Below are 16,242 nucleotides of genomic sequence, written 5' to 3' on the forward strand. Positions count from 1 at the left end.
TGGCTGAGGGCCGGGGAGTGACGGTGACGATAGCGGAAGCGGCAGCGGCGCCCCGCCCCGCCCGTCGCCATGAGCCGGTTTGGGGGTCGCGTGCGCGAGTACCCCGCCGTCTCCATCGACCGCTTCGATCACGACAACCTGCGCGCGCGCGCCTACTTCCTCTCGCACTGCCACAAGGGTGAGCTCCGCCCGTCCCCATGGCAACTGCCTCTGCGTGTCGTGTGTGTCCGTGTCCATGTGTTCCCGCCCGTGTCCGTGTGTCCCCCGCCAGTCACGGCCGCGCCCTCTCTCCCCAGATCACATGAAGGGGCTGCGGGCGCCCGCTATGAAGAGGAGGCTGGAGGGCAGGTACGGGCTGCGGGGGGGCTGGGGAGGGGGCGGCTGGCTCAGAGCGAAACGTGAGCCACGGAGGGCAAGGAAACTGGGGCGGGCCGTGGGGCCACAGAGTCAGAATGGATTGGGTTGGAAGGGACCTTTGAAGATCACCTAATTCCAGCCCCCCTGCCCCGGGCAGGGCCCCCTTCCCCCAGCCCAGGGGGCTCCCAGCCCCGTCCAACCTGGCCGTGACCCCTTCCAGGGAGGGGGCAGCCACAGCTGCTCTGGGCACCCTGGGCCGGGGTCTCACCACCCTCACGGGGATGAATTTCTTCCCTATATCCAATCTAAACCTACCCTCTTTCAGTCTAAAATGGATGCCCGTTGTCCTGTCCCTACAGACCCCGATAAAAAGTCTCCATCATTCTTATAAGCCCTGTTTAAGCACTGGCAGGCCACTCTAAGGTCTCCCCGGAGCCTTCTCTTCTCTGGGATGAACCCCCCCAACTCTCTCAGCCTGCCCTCATAGGGGAGGTGCTCTAGTCCCCTGATCTTTGTGGCCTCCTCTGGATCCGCTCAAGCAGGTCCATGTCTTTCTTACACTGGGGACCCCCGAGCTGGCCCCAGCACTGCAGGTGGGGTCTCACGAGAGCAGAGGGGCAGAATCCCCTCCCTGGCCCTGCTGCCCACCCTGCTCTGGCTGCAGCCCAGGACACGGTTGGTTTTCTGGGCTGCAAGTGAACATTGCCAGCTCACGTCCAGCTTTTCACCCGCCAGTACCCCCAAGTCCTTCTCCAGAGGGCTGCTCTCAATACCTTCATTCCCCAGCCTGTATTGGTATTGAGGATTGCCCTGACGCAGGTGCACTTGGCCTTGTTGAACTTCATGAGGATCTTCGCTGCTGTTATTCCCTGGGAGTGTGTTGGTGTGTGGAGACAGTACTGTGCCTGTGCTGTGAAGGAGGCCAGCTGTGCTCTGAGTTGTAGGAGCAAGCAGGTAGCCAGCAGTTTGAGGGAGACAGTTACTCCCCTCTGGTCAGGACTTGTGAGATTTTGTCTGGAGTACTGTTGTGGTTTGAGCCTGGTTGGCACCCAGCCACCACACAGCCATTCTCTCTCCCTTCTCTTCTGGCAATAAGAAGGGACAGAGAGCCAGGCTTGGGGTTTGAGATAGTACTGGGATGGGGAAAATATCACCCTTTATGGTCACGAGCAAAAGGCAGACTCATTAGGGGAAGAAAAAAAGAACATAGATTTATTACAGACACTAACAACATGTAGCAGAGTAGGACAGTGAGAAGCATTGCCACATCTTGAGAACACCTTCCCCCCACCCCTCCCTTCTTCCCGGGATCAGCTCTGCTCCCGATATCTCTACCTTCTCCCCACAGGGGCAGGGAATGGGGGGTGCAGTCAGTGCTGCCGCTTCTTCCATCTTCGGTGGGGGGAGCTTCTGGAACTTGTTCCCCCTGCTCCGTCATGGTCCCCCTCTCACAGGAGACAGTCCTCCACAAACTTTCTCCGACATGAGTTCCTCCCACGGGCCGCAGCGTTCCCCACACTGCTCTGTCATAGGTCACCAACTTTCTCCAACTGGAGTCCGTCCCACGGCTGCAGCCCTTCCCGAGCTGCTCCGGTGTGGGACACCCCTGCATGCTGCAATCCTCCCAGTGCTGAATTACAGCAGCGGGGCTACCTTTTCCCACAAGACCTCAGCCTTCTTCGGACACAGCACCTTGATCATCCACGTGAAAAACACAGGCCATAAATCAGTGTCTGCTCCACCGTAGATCTTCATGGGTGGCGGGCGGAGGCCTCCCTGCCGTCTCACCACAGGATACAGGGGGGTCTCTGCTCCGGCACACCTCCCCACTCCTTCTTCTGTTCCTCCACTGACCTTGGTGTTCACGCAGCTGCAGCGACTCCTCCTCACAAGTCCGACTGCCCGTCACCACGTCCCTTCTTAAATACGTTATCGCAGAGGCGCAGCCGATTGGCTCAGTTTTTGAGCAGAGGTGGAGCTGACTTGGAGCTGGGGGAGCTTCGAGAAGCTTCTCTCAGGAGGCCGCCCCTATAGCCCCCTCCCCTGCCACCAAAAAACTCCACCACTCACTCAAACCCAGGACAAGTACCGAGTCCAGTCCTGAGCTCCCCTGGACAAAACCCAACATTGGTGTTTGGGAGCAGGACCACCAAAGTGGTCTGGGTCTGGAGCACGTGATGTGTGAGGAGAGGCTGGGAGCTGGTTGTATTCAGCCTTAAGAGTAGAAGACAACCATCTATCACTGTAAGTAGGGTTAGAGAAGGTGGAAACAGACTCTTGGAAGTGCGTAACGAAGGGGCAAGGGACACCTTTTTCACCATGAAAATGGTCCCAGAGAGATTGTGAACCAGTTCCTAGGTACTGTTTAATTTATTAGATGTTGCATCTCCTCAAATGCAAGCAGAGAATCTTTCTTTGCTCTTCATGTCTCTTTGTGTACTGTGCAAAAGCTAGAGCTTTATAGGAAGTATTCTGTGTTCTGCTGAATGCTAACTGTCCCAAATGCCTGTTCCAGGGAAAGCGTGCATGTCTGAAACAGATCTTGGTGGATATAGAAACAAACAAAGGTACACGTACACACGACCATGTACCATACAGTTTATCTGTGTCTGCACAAACCCATGCAGGCATGGGCTTACATAAATAAGTCTTTGGATTTGCTGTGTTAAAGAAAAGCCTCCTCAGCAGGGTGGAGTAACTCATCTTCATCCTGCTTCAAGTTGGGGCAAAACAGCTCCTGCAGGTTTACTGGTCTGCAGGTCTCTTCAGATGGGAGAGGGGCCTGAGTGCATGTTTCCATGTACTGGATGCCAGGTGTTGATGCATTGTTAGATTGTTCCCTGCCTCTACTTTAAAAAACCCCTGTCTGTGTTTTTTGTCTCCTTGCAGCTTGAAAGTTAAATTATACTGTTCTCCAGTAACTAAGGAATTGCTGTTGACTAACTGGAAATACAAGTTTTGGGAGAATCACGTTGTAAGTTTTTGTTTATTTTTAAATCAACACTTTCCAAGCAGTGATTCTAGGAAAAAGGAAGGTCCCCCTCCTCAGAGATGTCTCAGTGTTGATGTTGGTACAGTCTTTCAGGGCATTGTGGAACTGGTTTATTGTTTTTTGATCTTATTTTTCCCTCCATAAAATGTATCCTTTTCTCTCATCTTCAGCTTTAAATGTCCTCCATCTGTACGTTGGTCATTTGTATCGCACCTTCATTCCCTTACCTTGCTCATGTCTCTTTGCTCCTGTCCTTAATTAATTTTTCTCTTGATTCATTTAAAGTCTTGTTTTGCTTGGAGTATATATGATCTTTTAGTTACATTATTTTCCTTTAGCTTTTTGGAAAATGGACTATCTAACATGAAAATGTTTTAGTGATGTAAAATCACTGCAGAACTTAATTACTTTACTTGATTTCCACTCATTGGAGCCAAACTTCAAGTGATCAGTGGTCATGTACTAGTGTGACTTGTAGTTATTTCATTCCCTTTGCAGATGTGGACTTTGAAATTGAACATGTTTTTTTTTCACATCTGTTATGACCTGAGAGCCCAGGGAGCCATAAAGGTTCTGTGATCCCCCCTCAGGTTAAATTAAGGTGAAATGACACAAAACAACCAGTTAAAATATTTTACTTGTGGTAGAAACAACTTAAACTTGGAAAATGATAGTAAGCAATGTGGTCTCTTATTGATAAATCTGTAAGAAAGAAAAGGAAAGAAGAGTCCGGTCAATGCTGGAACCAGGGGTGGTGTCTCAGGTCCAGAAATCCTGGGTGGTGGGTGCACATGCAGCAGTTTTCTGCCACCTTTTAAGTTCATCTTTATCAGCTGATTGGCATACTAGACAAAGAGAGACGGGTATTCTGGGAACTCATTTCTATGAGAGAAGAGGAAAGTGGGGAGCATGGGTTCTACAGATGTATCCAGGAGGAATGGGGTGCACCAACCCCCTTGTCCAGTTCAGCCGGTGGTCGTGCTCCCCCCCTACCACCTTTACTTCTTCCTCTGGTTTTGCTCCTTGGGAAATTGTCTAGCCTTTAGCTTATCAGTCTTTTTAGCCCTTCTTCAAGGATATAGTCATAAATTAAAGTGTAAGCATTAACCTAACATCTGCTTTCACTCAGTCTGTCTCTCCTCCCACTTTGGGGCTTATCTAAGGAATTTGGCAATACAAGCACAAGGGAGTGAAGACACGCACCCTTTGATACGCTCCGCGCTTCCCTGGGCAGCGTTCCTTAGACTAATCACTAAGGCCACAGCTCGTCCTTGAGGCTTTCTGTGTCAACAAAAGTTTGAGGCATTAATTTCTTCAGTTCCTTACAACATCTTACTGTATGTACATACATCATCACATAGTGTAAGGATTTTACTGTATACCCCAAGCAAGGACTGGAGAGTTTTCTAGTCAAGTGGAAAGTCAAGAAGGACTTCAGGCAAGCTGAAACTTGTTTTCTTGGGGGAGTTATGGCTCAGAGGTTCCTTAAATATTTTGTGTGGATCTTAAGCTCCATATCCAAAGAAACTCATGAGTGGGACCTAGGAAGTAGTTCTGGGTAAGAGAAAAAAGAGAAGTAGGGGACTTTTCTGTTCAAGGTCCTAGTTTAATTGTGAAGCTGAGGGAGAAGTTAACTGGCTTTATATGATCATGATTTCCAGTCCTTTGTTTGTATGTACAGCACAAGAGGCTCTTTGGATCTGATGCTGGCTTTAACATTTAAACTACTGAGGAGAGAACTCTGGAGATACTGTCATTTAGGCTTATGAAGCTAAACAGTGGCTGTCAGTGGATAATTCCTCAGGCAGTTTAGATATAAAACTTGACAATTGTTTAACTGCAGTAGGAAATTTGATAATTACTGAGAAATATTGAGCATACAGAATTTAGATCATCTTGAGTTTATTCAGTTTCAGAAATTGCAGATGATAAAATTAGTATTGATGTTTAAAAAATTAGCTCTTTCTAGTGGCTTGTATTTTTAGTGTAAAATACTTTTTGACACAGATATCTGTGTTTTGGAGCAAGCTCTGACTTTGACTGCTGTTGTGGTTTCTGGTGGAGAAGCCAAATGATACCACGTTTGTGTGAGTACCAGCTGAATGGATCTTGTGGAGCTGCCTAGAAATTTGCATTGTGGTGTCTTGTGAATCTATCCAGTGCAGTGAAACCCAAGGTGCTGAGGAGACCACTCAGCTGAGAAGCTGGAGATATATAAGGAGGCTGATGACAGGAGACTTTCCTGTTACTTTGGCTTTTTTGGGCAGGAGAATTATATACAAATATTGTCTGAAACAAAAGAAAAAAAAACACAAAAAAAACCCCACAAAAACCCAGGAGGATGGGAGAGGAGCCTGCATAGCAGTGTTAACTGTGCAGGTGGATGCAGAGCATGTACATTGCAGGGCTCTTAGAGGATATGGCAGAACAGGGGATTAATTGCGGTCTGTAGATTAATCACCTCTACACAAATGTAGAAATATGTGCTGCATGTGATTTATGGTCTCTGCTTCTTGTAATAGGCAACAGTGAGGAGACGTACTGCAGCACAGAGATCTGAGCTAGCAAGATCCACTGGTGTGCTCTGGGACTGGGATGACTTAGGCTTTGCAGTCATCCAGAAACCAGGCATATGATGCAGCCAGAGAAACCAGAGCTGCTGTTTGAAGTCCAACATGTTCTAACTTTTTTTAGGCATGCACACTTTGATTGAGGTATTTCCATTTCATTTTTAGACAACTTTTAGAAAACTTTTTTCCACTGGAAATGAAAATTCATGACTTACTGTGGGAAAAATGAGCTTAATTTTACAGGCTTAGCATTAGCCGCAGCGGGTGCTAAATATGTCTACGTAATGAATACTTAGCCATAAGCGTGAGACAGAATGTTCAGTAAATCCTATAATGCATTTATTCATTTTGTTATAGGTTGCATTGGAAGTTGAAACTCCAACTCAGATTTCTTTAGTAGATGAAACATCTGGTGAGGTAAGTTATTAAAAAAAAAAAAATAAAATTAATGTATTTGTAATGGGCAGTAATAGTGTTTAAATGAGCTTGGGAAACAGATCTTACCTGTAACATCCCAAGTGGACAAGCTGTTTTTAAAATGTATGTTCCCCTTCTCTCCAACACGTGCAGCCACATGAATTCTTCTCTGCTTTGTTCTTATTATCATAGCATATTTTTGGTAATGTCTTTCCAGGGTATTGGTGAGCTCCAACTTACTGCTTTTCTGATTTTTTTACTTTGTATTTCCTGGCTTATTTTAACAAGCTTTAAGTGCAGGACTTAAAGGTCTCGTAGACCATCTCCAGGCAAAGTGGATCCCAGGGTATTTCCATGATGCTGGTGGATAAAAAGCTGGACGTGAGCCACCAATGTGCACTTGAAGCCCAGAAAGCCAACAGCATCCTGGGCTGTGTCACAAGAAGTATGGTCAGCAGGTCGAGGCAGGGGATTCTCCCCTTCTGCTCCGTCCTTGTGAGACCCCACCTGCAGTGCTGTGTCCAGCTCTGAGGCCCCCAGTGTAAGAAGGACATGGACCTCTTGGAGGAGGTCCAGAGGAGGCCACAAAGATAATAAGGGTCTGGAACACCTGTCCTGTGAGGACAGGCTGAGAGAGTCAAGGTTATTCAGCCTGGAAAAGAGAAGGCTCCAGGGAGACCTTATTGTCACCTTTCAATATATAAAGGGGGCTTATAAGAATGATGGGGAAAAACATTTTAGCAGAACCATTTTTCAGAACATTTAACAGAAACATTTTTAGTGACAGGACAAGGGATAACAATCTTAAACAAAAAGAGGGCAGATTCAGGCCAAATATAAGGAAGAAATTTCTTGCAGTGAGGGTGGTGAGACACTGGCCCAGGGTGCCCAGAGCAGCTGTGGCTGCCCCCTCCCTGGAAGGGTTCAAGGCCAGGTTGGACGGGGCTGGGAGCTCCCTGGGCTGGGGGAAGGTCCCTGGGGCTGGGGGGCTGGAATGAGATGAGGTTTAAAGGTCCCTTCCAATACAAACCATTCTGTGCTTGTTCACCAGGAATCAAGGAAGGAGGATTGTCTTCTGACTGTCTTTCTTTTATGAGCAGGATACACTATTCAGTCATCTCTTTTGGCATGACAGGATAGTCATTGGTCTTCAGGGCTTATTGGAATATGAAGAGACTCTCTCTTCATTCAGAAGCAATGATAAATGGTGCAAGAGGCTGGGGGGAGTAATGTGTTGCTTTTACTGTGTCAGTGAAAGTACTGGTAGTACTCACTACAGTGTGAAAATAATGCTAACTCATCTCTTCCAGAAAGAAGATATAGAGGTGACACTTCTACCAGCTGGCCACTGTCCTGGATCAGTCATGTACGTCCTTTCAATGCTCTAAATGTCTCTGCTGAGAAATTTGTCCGGTAGAGTTCTCACTAAGTGCTGGATTTTTTTCTAACTAGAAAAAGCTAGTCAATTGAAATTTCTTACTTGGAGATACTACTGTTGTGGCAGGGCCCACCAGCTTTGGTCAAGGTTGGAAAATCACTATACTGTCTGGTATCTGTCCAGACAGAAGTGTTTACCTTGGTGGGGCAGATTACTTTTCCCCATGCCTATGAATACCAGCTTTCTTGGTTTCAGCTGTACTTAAAAATGACATACAAAATCGTGATTAAAAATAAATCCTCCATTTCTGAAGTATGACATTAAAAAGAAGGTGCCCAGCTTCTTGGAACAGATCCCTAATAGATTCCTTTGGCTGCAACAGATGGCTGTGCTACCCTCACAGAATCTGTGAGGCTTTTGTCTTCAACTCTCACCAGCCTAGGCACAGGTTATTTTCCAGACATACTGAGTCTGAATTATTGGGTTTATCTGAAATTACTCTAGGACCAAATTGAGCCCAGTATTTCTGTTACATCATACATTAGTCACGTAGACTGCCTTAAGCAAGGTAGCAGATTGACACCTGGCATTTAATGCTTTGTATTGTTCAGTTTGACCAAAGTGTTTCTGTTCGTAGGTTTTTGTTTGAAGGTGAAAACGGCACTGTGCTGTATACAGGGGATTTCAGGCTTGCAAAAGGAGAAGCAGCCAGAATGGAGCTTTTGCATTCAGGAACCAGGTGAGACTTCAGCTGTTCATCATGGGATTTAGAAAGAATAAAAGAGCACACAGGGATGGATGATTCAAAAATAATGTTGTTTCTTTTTTTTTTTTCCTCATTTTTTTTATTGTGGATTAAATATATTTGCAGTCAGGAAATACTGCAGTTACAAGCCCTTTTTGACTTTCTTTTTGTGATAAAGAGGAAGAATTGCCTCCTTTTGAAGAGAGAGGAAGTGGTATATCTTAGTACTGTGATGCAGTGCTCAGTCTGATACCACATTTCTCTCTTTCAGAGTAAAAGACATCCAGAGTGTGTATTTGGACACTACTTTTTGTGATCCCAAATTTTATCATATACCAAGCCGGGTAAGTATAAATAAGCTGTAAGAGGAAAGGTCCTTAAAGCTACTAACTAATTAACCACCCCTTTGTTAGGTAACTCTTGCAAGGCAATGCCATTTTGCATTATCAAATCACAGCACTTCAGAAATATCTTCAAAGATAATTCATAACATTTTCTAAACTTTTCAGGAAGAATGTTTAAAAGGGATCTTAGAGTTAGTGCGAAGCTGGACCTCACTGACTCGCTATCATGTTGTGTGGCTGAATTGTAAAGCTGCTTACGGATATGAATATTTATTCATAAACCTCAGTGAGGAACTTGGAATCAAGGTAACGTTTCTATAATGCTTGCTTTAGATCAGATCCTCTGTAATGGTTGCGGCCAGTCACAGAGCTGGAACTGCCTGTTCAGAGGACTGCTGTATGTGAAAGATGTACCTGCTTTCAATAACTTCACTTAAAAAGCTACAGTTGTGCTCAAAATGAGTTAACTAGTTGATTACAGCCTTGAACATCTGGGATCTCTGGGGAGAAGTTAATCCCCAGTTTCCAAGCTCAGTGTTTAGCTCTCTCCCTTTTATCTTGTGAATGATAAAAGCCTTCTTATTTACATATGACATTAATAGTTAGCAGATAGATTCTGACTTTCTTTGATGAATATTCCTCCCTCTTCAGCATAGGGGGTATGTTCTGCTTGTTCTAGACATCCAGGTTACTTTTGGCCAACACTTCTCTGCTTGGACATTACTAGTGGGTAGGAATTGTTTAAATGCCTACCAGCATTTGTTGTGAGCAGAACCACATCCGTATAGTTGCTCCAGCTGCAGTCTGGCAAGCGCATTGAGCTAATTAAGAGTAAACTCTGTCTTTCCCTAGGTGCACGTGAACAAACTTGATATGTTCAGAAACATGCCCGAAATCCTCTACCATGTTACTACAGATCGACGCACTCAGATTCACGCCTGCAGGCATCCTCAGGTGTGTATCATTTTGCAAAGCCTGTGCTAACTTTTATGTGAAGGACTGGTTATAGGTGGTAATGTTTTGGTCAAGTTGTTCTAATGAAGATTTGGGCCAAATACTGGCTTAAGGTAGAGAAGATTGAGAACTTCAGTTAGTGGGTTGAAGTTTTTTAAAAAAGGTAAAAAAGAGAAAAAATATATTAGCTGATGCTACAAGTACTTTAATTTTATTTGAAACTTGAAAATTGTATTTTTACATGAAGTAGGACAAGCAGCATATTAGATCAGTCAGGTTTTATCCATTTAAGTATATCAAAAGAAGCTCAGATTGCACTTCATATTGCGTTTGACAGGAAGATGAGTGCTTTCGAGGGAACAGACTGCCCTGTGGGATAACTTGCCAAAATGGAACTCCCTTGCACGTAATCAGCATCAAACCCTCCACTATGTGGTTTGGGGAAAGGATCAAGAAAACCAATGTAATAGTGAGGTGAGCATTTGGGTCATGCAGGAACCTGTTGTTTTGAGTGCGTGTCTTGCCTGACACTTGTATAACTGAATCTTAAAATGGACTTTTTAGGAGTAGGTTATGCTTGTCTGTTGACTGAGGATGAAAAGCAGTTACTAATTTCTGTGCCTCCTCTTTTTTCTAGGACTGGAGAGAGTACCTACAGAGCTTGTTTCTCTTTCCACTCTTCATACAGTGAGGTTTGTATACTTGTACTTCTGAATATACATTGATTTAAAAAAATGAAGGCGTTTTGATTATTTTGGAGTGGATGACATGACTTGTCACAATAAAAAACTTCTTTATAATAAGACATGAGGGGATAGGAAGTTCTGGATGCTGAAGACAGAGAAGTTTGATGTAATACAGCTGCAGAAGAGCATGTTAAGGTAGGGCAGGATTACAAGCCTAATTTTTGTTCTCAAAGTATAGGTCACTGCTACAGTTGTTTTAACTGCTTTTCTATTTTAGATTATTGTGTAACTGCAGTGCTTAAAGCTTGGAATTTTGCTTTTCAGTACTTCATCTGCTGTGACTCAGTTTTGTGTGGGTTTGCCTTCTTTTCCCTGCCCACACATTTAAACAGAATTTTCTCCCATGGTTGCTGCCACTGTTACTCCTCTTTCCGTGTTAAAGACTAAAAGGAAAATGGTCATGGCAGCATCCCCTCCAGAATCACACACTTTCATTTAATATGACTTGATCCAGTTCTTAAAATACTTCTCTCTCCTAAGAAACTGAACTGAAACGGGATCAGTGCTAACAATTAACCAGTCACAAAGCCTTGCATATAGAAAATGGAGATTATTCAGAGCTCTAGGAAGACAGTCCTGTTTTTAAGACCCTGGATAAGTTTGAATTTGTTCTGTCATGCAGAATTTTAAATGGAGGTACCAGTGTAGTACACACAATGTGGCAGCTTTGCTGGCAGAATATGGGGGGTAGTGTATTGTAACAGACTCGTACCTCCACATGCAAAAATAGATGGGTCTTACTGGTCTGTATAGATAGGAGTGTAATCTGCAAATTTGCAAGTGTTTTCAGTGATAAAGCACTGATAAAGCCTCAGGTGGGGTGGAGTACCTCAAACTGGACACAAGATTTCAAGAAATTTACTGTCTGGAGAGCATCTAGAAGACAACAGAGTAAGGCTTGGGAAAAGTGACGTGTTTTGTCATAATGGGCTTTTATATAGTGGACTGAAGGGAGACTTTAGGAAAAGTCTTTGAGGAAGGGAATACCTGATCTGCACAACTAGGGACTTGACGTCCAATAAGACAAATGCAGGTCTGAAAAGATCTACAGCTGTAAGGACAGTGAAGGGCTGGATGACATTCCCTAGGAACAGGTCTGTCTAGCCTGTTCTTTGAGATAGTGATGGTCTTCCTAGTAGTTGATAATTGCTGTGAGGTGGTTGGGTGAGCCTGAGTTCTCAGCATCCTTTCGGACCCATTTTCTTGTCATGCAGCCACCCACTTTGTCTCATGGGTCATATTGGTCTTTCCGTGAGACAACTGGTAATACTTGTGCCAGTTGTTTGATCAGTGCTGACATTCAGTGAAACAGATTGATGTAACTTGTTAAATTGCTTCTTCTTTTCTTCAATTTAGATAAAGGATTTCCTGAGCTATATCCGTCCTGTGAATGTGTATCCCAATGTACTGCCAGTGGGTGGGACAGAAGACAAAGTTGTGGAAATGTAAGTGCGAAGTGGCTGCTGAATGGAGGCCATCTAATCTTTGCCTGTAAGGACGACTCCTCTCCTGAATTCCAGCCTCTTAAGCAGGCCCCTGCCTTTTTCTTTACTTGTCTGATAATTCAGACGTCCTTTTTTTTCTGTCGTTAGTCCTGCAAACTTTGGCTTTCTGAAGAACACTTGTATGTTGTGCTAAGTTAGAGTTTGTATTCCACACACTACTTATATCTATGTATAGAGGCTTTTCTGCTGTTAAACACTACTTGGGTGGAATCTGAATACACATTCATCTCACTTTTTATTCTGTGACCTATTTCTGTTTGTCATTGCTACTTTTCAGAAGTTCCTTTTAAAGACGGTTTCTCTGGGGGCTTGAACTCCTCCCCTCTGTGCAGCATCAGAGGCTTGTTCTCTTGTGCTGCTATGGATGTTGGCAGCTTGGAAAGCGCTCTTACAGAGTGGAGCAGTGGTGTCTCTCGGTCTGAATAAGATGAGGACATGTTTCTTTGTTCCTTCTTCTTTTCCTCCTTAATAAGCAAGGAGATACTTTATTGAATAAAACTGCAGTCAGATTTTGAACCCGGTCATCTTGTCTTCTCTAAGCAAGGGACTAAAAGGTACTATTCAAATAGCATACATGTTTTAAGGTTAATATAGAGAAATGACAGACTTCTGCCTTCAAGCTGCCTAAGGTCACCAGAGAATTCAGAACTTTTCTCTAGCTATTGCTGCCCTTGCTTTAACACTTGTGCTGCAGTGCCTGTGAAAGGCATGAAGCAGTGTCCTTGGATCAAGTTAAAAAAATTAATTTTGCTCCTGAAAGTATCTGCTGAGTTCTAAATAGTAATGCTCTTCTCATTCACCTCAGATTAAAGCCATTATGCAGGTCGTACAGGAGAAATGTGGAACCCAGGTACAAGCCCTTAGGAACCCTGAAAAGAGTCCACAAGAGAGACTTATCTGATACAGGTAAAGGTTCTGCTGGTGCTGCTGTGCCTTCAATGAAAGTCTGAGACTAAGCAGGGGTACCAGAAGCCACGGTATTCACCATAGTCTGTGTTCAGAGCAACAGTTTGAGAGAAGTGTAAATTAAATTAACTTAGGTTTTAGGAGGGTGAGAGCGCACTAATTGTGCACAAGAGCGCTTGTTTGCAGTCTTAAAATGCATCTGATGTTCAACAGCCCTTTAAGAGTTCCATCCCACAGTCCTAGACTGTCCCTAGTAAAGCTTCTTCTAATTTTACCTGTGTCACCCCCTGTGTTGTGGAGGACAGAGCGGTGTATGAGTGGATTTGCTCCTCTTCATTATCCCTCACTGCTGGCTTTTTTAGCACCTGCTAGCTTTTTTAACTTATGGCTGCTGTCCATAGCCTCTGGAATGCCTCCTGGAAGACAACTTTGGGCCTTCTGCAATTCTTTGGCTATTTCTGAAGTGCTAAGTATGCAGGGGTGAGGCAGTCCTGGCAACACCTCCGAGGCCTGAATAAACGTGTCTACCAGGGCCACGTCTGGTCTGTAGCTTAATGGAGGATGGCAACTAGCAGCTTGCCCTGTAAGCGCTGTGCTAGACAAGGCAAGGCCAATGCTGTCAGTCATGTCCTGCTAAGTCTCCTTTGGGGTTAAAGAACTTTTTCCTCTCCTTATACTAAATGAATTTGTATTAAAAATTTGATCTCACCAAGATTTTAGCAGAGATGTGCACTTTTCTTAGTGGTTTGTTTTTTGTGTGTGTGTGTTTTTTTTTTTTTTTCCCCCCCTGTTCTTTTCTTGACAGATGAAGATGATCTTTTTGATTCAGAATTAACTTCTGCAAGGCCTAAAATTCCAAAACAGCAGAAAGGAGAGAGCAGGCGCTCCAGCACAGGACAATCTGAAAATGCTGAAGGAAACATCAATGTAATTAACGTTACAGAAAGTTACAAATGGACCACAACTTACGTCTCCCTCAACATAGACTTCATGGACTGTGAGGAATCAAATGATGACGGTGATGAAGATGACGAAGAAGAATCGGAAAAAAGTACAGTTCAAGTTCTTTCCCATGAGCCAGATGCCACTTCCACATCAAATTTCAACAGAGTAACTAGTGACCAACAGGAGTCTAATGCCGATGTCCCTCGCTGGGATGCATTTTTTAGGTGTCATGGACTAGAAGAGAGCTCTGAAAATGAGGACAACTTCCCATCTTCAGCAGATGCTGGTGGGTCCCAGTCACTCTTCAGTGATTCAGATGGAGTAAGTGACTCCACACACATCTCCTCCCAAAATTCTTCTCAGTCAACACACATATCGGAGCAGGGGAGCCAGGGCTGGGATAGCCAAATGGACACAGTACTCATTACCTCTCAGGAGAGAAACGCCTTGGACTTGAGCTGCTTCAGCAAAGGTGGGAGCAGAACTGTTGTTCCTGCCTGGCAGGAGCCGGCCAAAGCCAGTCAGCCTGACAGCAGCAGGCAGATGCCACTGGGTCAGAACAGATCTTGCGCCTCCGATGGTGCCTGTGACTTGAAAAGCAAAGACCGTGAGGCAGATGCAGAAGCTGGCACTGCTCGTGTTCAAGACGTGCTGGTGGAAATAAGCGACAGCTCCAGGACTCCTGATCTAGAGCTGAGGAGGAACTCCCAGAGCTCCTCCGACTTTGAAATTCCCTTGACTCCTGATGCTGAAGCGCCTCAGCCAGATAAACTGCACCATTTATATAAGAAGCTAGCAGCAGGTGAAAGCATACTCAATGAGAAAAAGTCTCCTGAAGACAGCTATAGCTGATTACATCATGATAACAAATACTGAAATTTTTTTATTAAACCCTGAATTACTTTTTAGTGCCGATTCCTATCTGTAGCTATGCTAATTCATGCAATTTTTTCAGAAATATCCTAATGTCAGAACTAGGAATTTGCAGCCTCTGTAACTTTATTGTTCCTTCCATGAAATGCTGAAAAGGAAGGATTCGTAGGAGGGACTGTAAAAGCCTTCTACCCTTCTCCTGAGGTTCACTTCTCCAGGACTGCAAGTAGACAAAAAATGGACCAGACAAAACTAAGGGTAGAACACTAAATGAAATTTAGTGTTGCTTTTTATCATAAGCTCTAAGAGTTTGATGTATATACATGATCTCAGGTTTTAACAAAATACCGCATTGTTGTTTTTAAAAAATCATCAAAATTACTGAGAGGTGGTGTGTGTAGTTTTTTTTTTTTTTTTTAATTGTTCTTTTCGAGCAGTCTGTCTTCACACTGAGCAAGTGTTGTCATCTGATTTGAACTCCTGAATGAGGTACTGTACACCACTGTCTATGTTTAAATTTAAGTCATTGCAAACAACTTGGTGTTTTGGTTTGTTCTGCATTGGTTTTCAGACCAACTTAAAATCCTGCGGCATGTGGTTCCGAAGCCACCAGCCGTAGCCTGCTCCGGGAGCCAACTCACAGCAACAGAAGCGAACCTGTTCTCACAGACAGGCTCTTCTCTTACATTACCAAATTCCACCTCTGCAACATTCTGCTGGCTTCACTGGATTTTGACGTGTTTAGATTTCTTTTTTAAATCAAGACAATCGATTCTCTCTGCACATGTGCCATCATAACTCTGCCAACAGTCTTAGCTTCTAAAATGGAAATGCAAGTCACTTTTCTGTTAAACTGCAGTGCCTACAAAAATGCCTAAACAGCAGAAGTCATCTAAAAATCCATGGGGTTTCCCAGCCATGTGGTCTTACATCCCAAAGAATTACCCAGATGTTTATTATGACAGCCTTCCCCTCCACGTGTGTCTTCAGTCTTTCTGCCATCTTTAGCGACAGGCGAACGTTAAACCAGTCAGCATTCTGCTATTTGGAACAGAGGCAGGAGGGGAGGGGGGTAAAAAAGAACAAAAATTGCTTATTATCTATTGAGGATATTCAAGTCAATGTATTACTTCACTGTCACCTTTGCCCACTGTTCCTGGGATTTGTTAATAGAATTTCCAAATGTGGTCTACCAAATTCTTTCTTTTTAGCAAGCTTGAGTGAGAGAAACTGCTAACTACCTCTGTGAATAAAGTCATACAGAGCAGAATTTCTTCTGTTGGCTTGTTTCCTTTACTATACATGGAAAGTCAGGGCTCTGTTTACAGTGTGCTTAAATATCCAGGAGCCCAATCTGCTTTAGACAAATCGACAGGGTAAATTTATACCGGTTCTTATCAGCCATAAATTGAATAGGAAGCACATGACTGCTTCATGATTGCTCTACTACAGCCCTTATACAAGACGACTTAGGAGGTCTCAAAGCAAATTCTACTGTTCCAGCAACAAC

General features: G+C 44.2%; 1 protein-coding gene across 3 annotated transcripts; it reads left to right on the top strand.

Annotated features, from left to right (window-relative positions):
* The first annotated feature begins 56 nt into the window (after window positions 1-56).
* On the top strand, window positions 57-16,002 carry DCLRE1C (DNA cross-link repair 1C). 3 transcript variants are annotated; one of them, XM_042792348.1, is made up of 14 exons: window positions 57-178; window positions 297-348; window positions 3,247-3,331; window positions 6,277-6,336; window positions 7,647-7,702; window positions 8,352-8,453; window positions 8,731-8,803; window positions 8,969-9,109; window positions 9,656-9,757; window positions 10,095-10,231; window positions 10,395-10,449; window positions 11,860-11,948; window positions 12,814-12,914; window positions 13,720-16,002. In XM_042792348.1, exons 1-14 carry the CDS (start codon window positions 70-72, stop codon window positions 14,709-14,711), a joined length of 2,154 nt encoding a protein of 717 aa, XP_042648282.1. In that variant the 5' UTR covers window positions 57-69; the 3' UTR covers window positions 14,712-16,002. The 3 variants fall into 3 exon arrangements, with proteins under 3 accessions (XP_042648282.1, XP_042648283.1, XP_042648284.1); XM_042792349.1 differs by having other exon boundaries at window positions 13,744-16,002; XM_042792350.1 differs by lacking the exon at window positions 8,969-9,109.
* Window positions 16,003-16,242: the final 240 nt, after the last annotated feature.

This window comes from Tyto alba, unplaced genomic scaffold, assembly GCF_018691265.1.
Source record: "Tyto alba isolate M040663 unplaced genomic scaffold, T.alba_DEE_v4.0 Super-Scaffold_2, whole genome shotgun sequence".
Classification (NCBI taxonomy): domain Eukaryota; kingdom Metazoa; phylum Chordata; class Aves; order Strigiformes; family Tytonidae; genus Tyto; species Tyto alba.

Bases quoted from the DNA above. Each gene is read 5' to 3' on its own strand.
- DCLRE1C (XM_042792348.1), top strand. From the start codon at position 70: ATGAGCCGGTTTGGGGGTCGCGTGCGCGAGTACCCCGCCGTCTCCATC. The intron at 6,337-7,646 runs GTAAGTTATTAA...CATCTCTTCCAG, and splicing joins TAGATGAAACATCTGGTGAG to AAAGAAGATATAGAGGTGAC. The intron at 10,232-10,394 runs GTGAGCATTTGG...TCTTTTTTCTAG, and splicing joins AAAACCAATGTAATAGTGAG to GACTGGAGAGAGTACCTACA.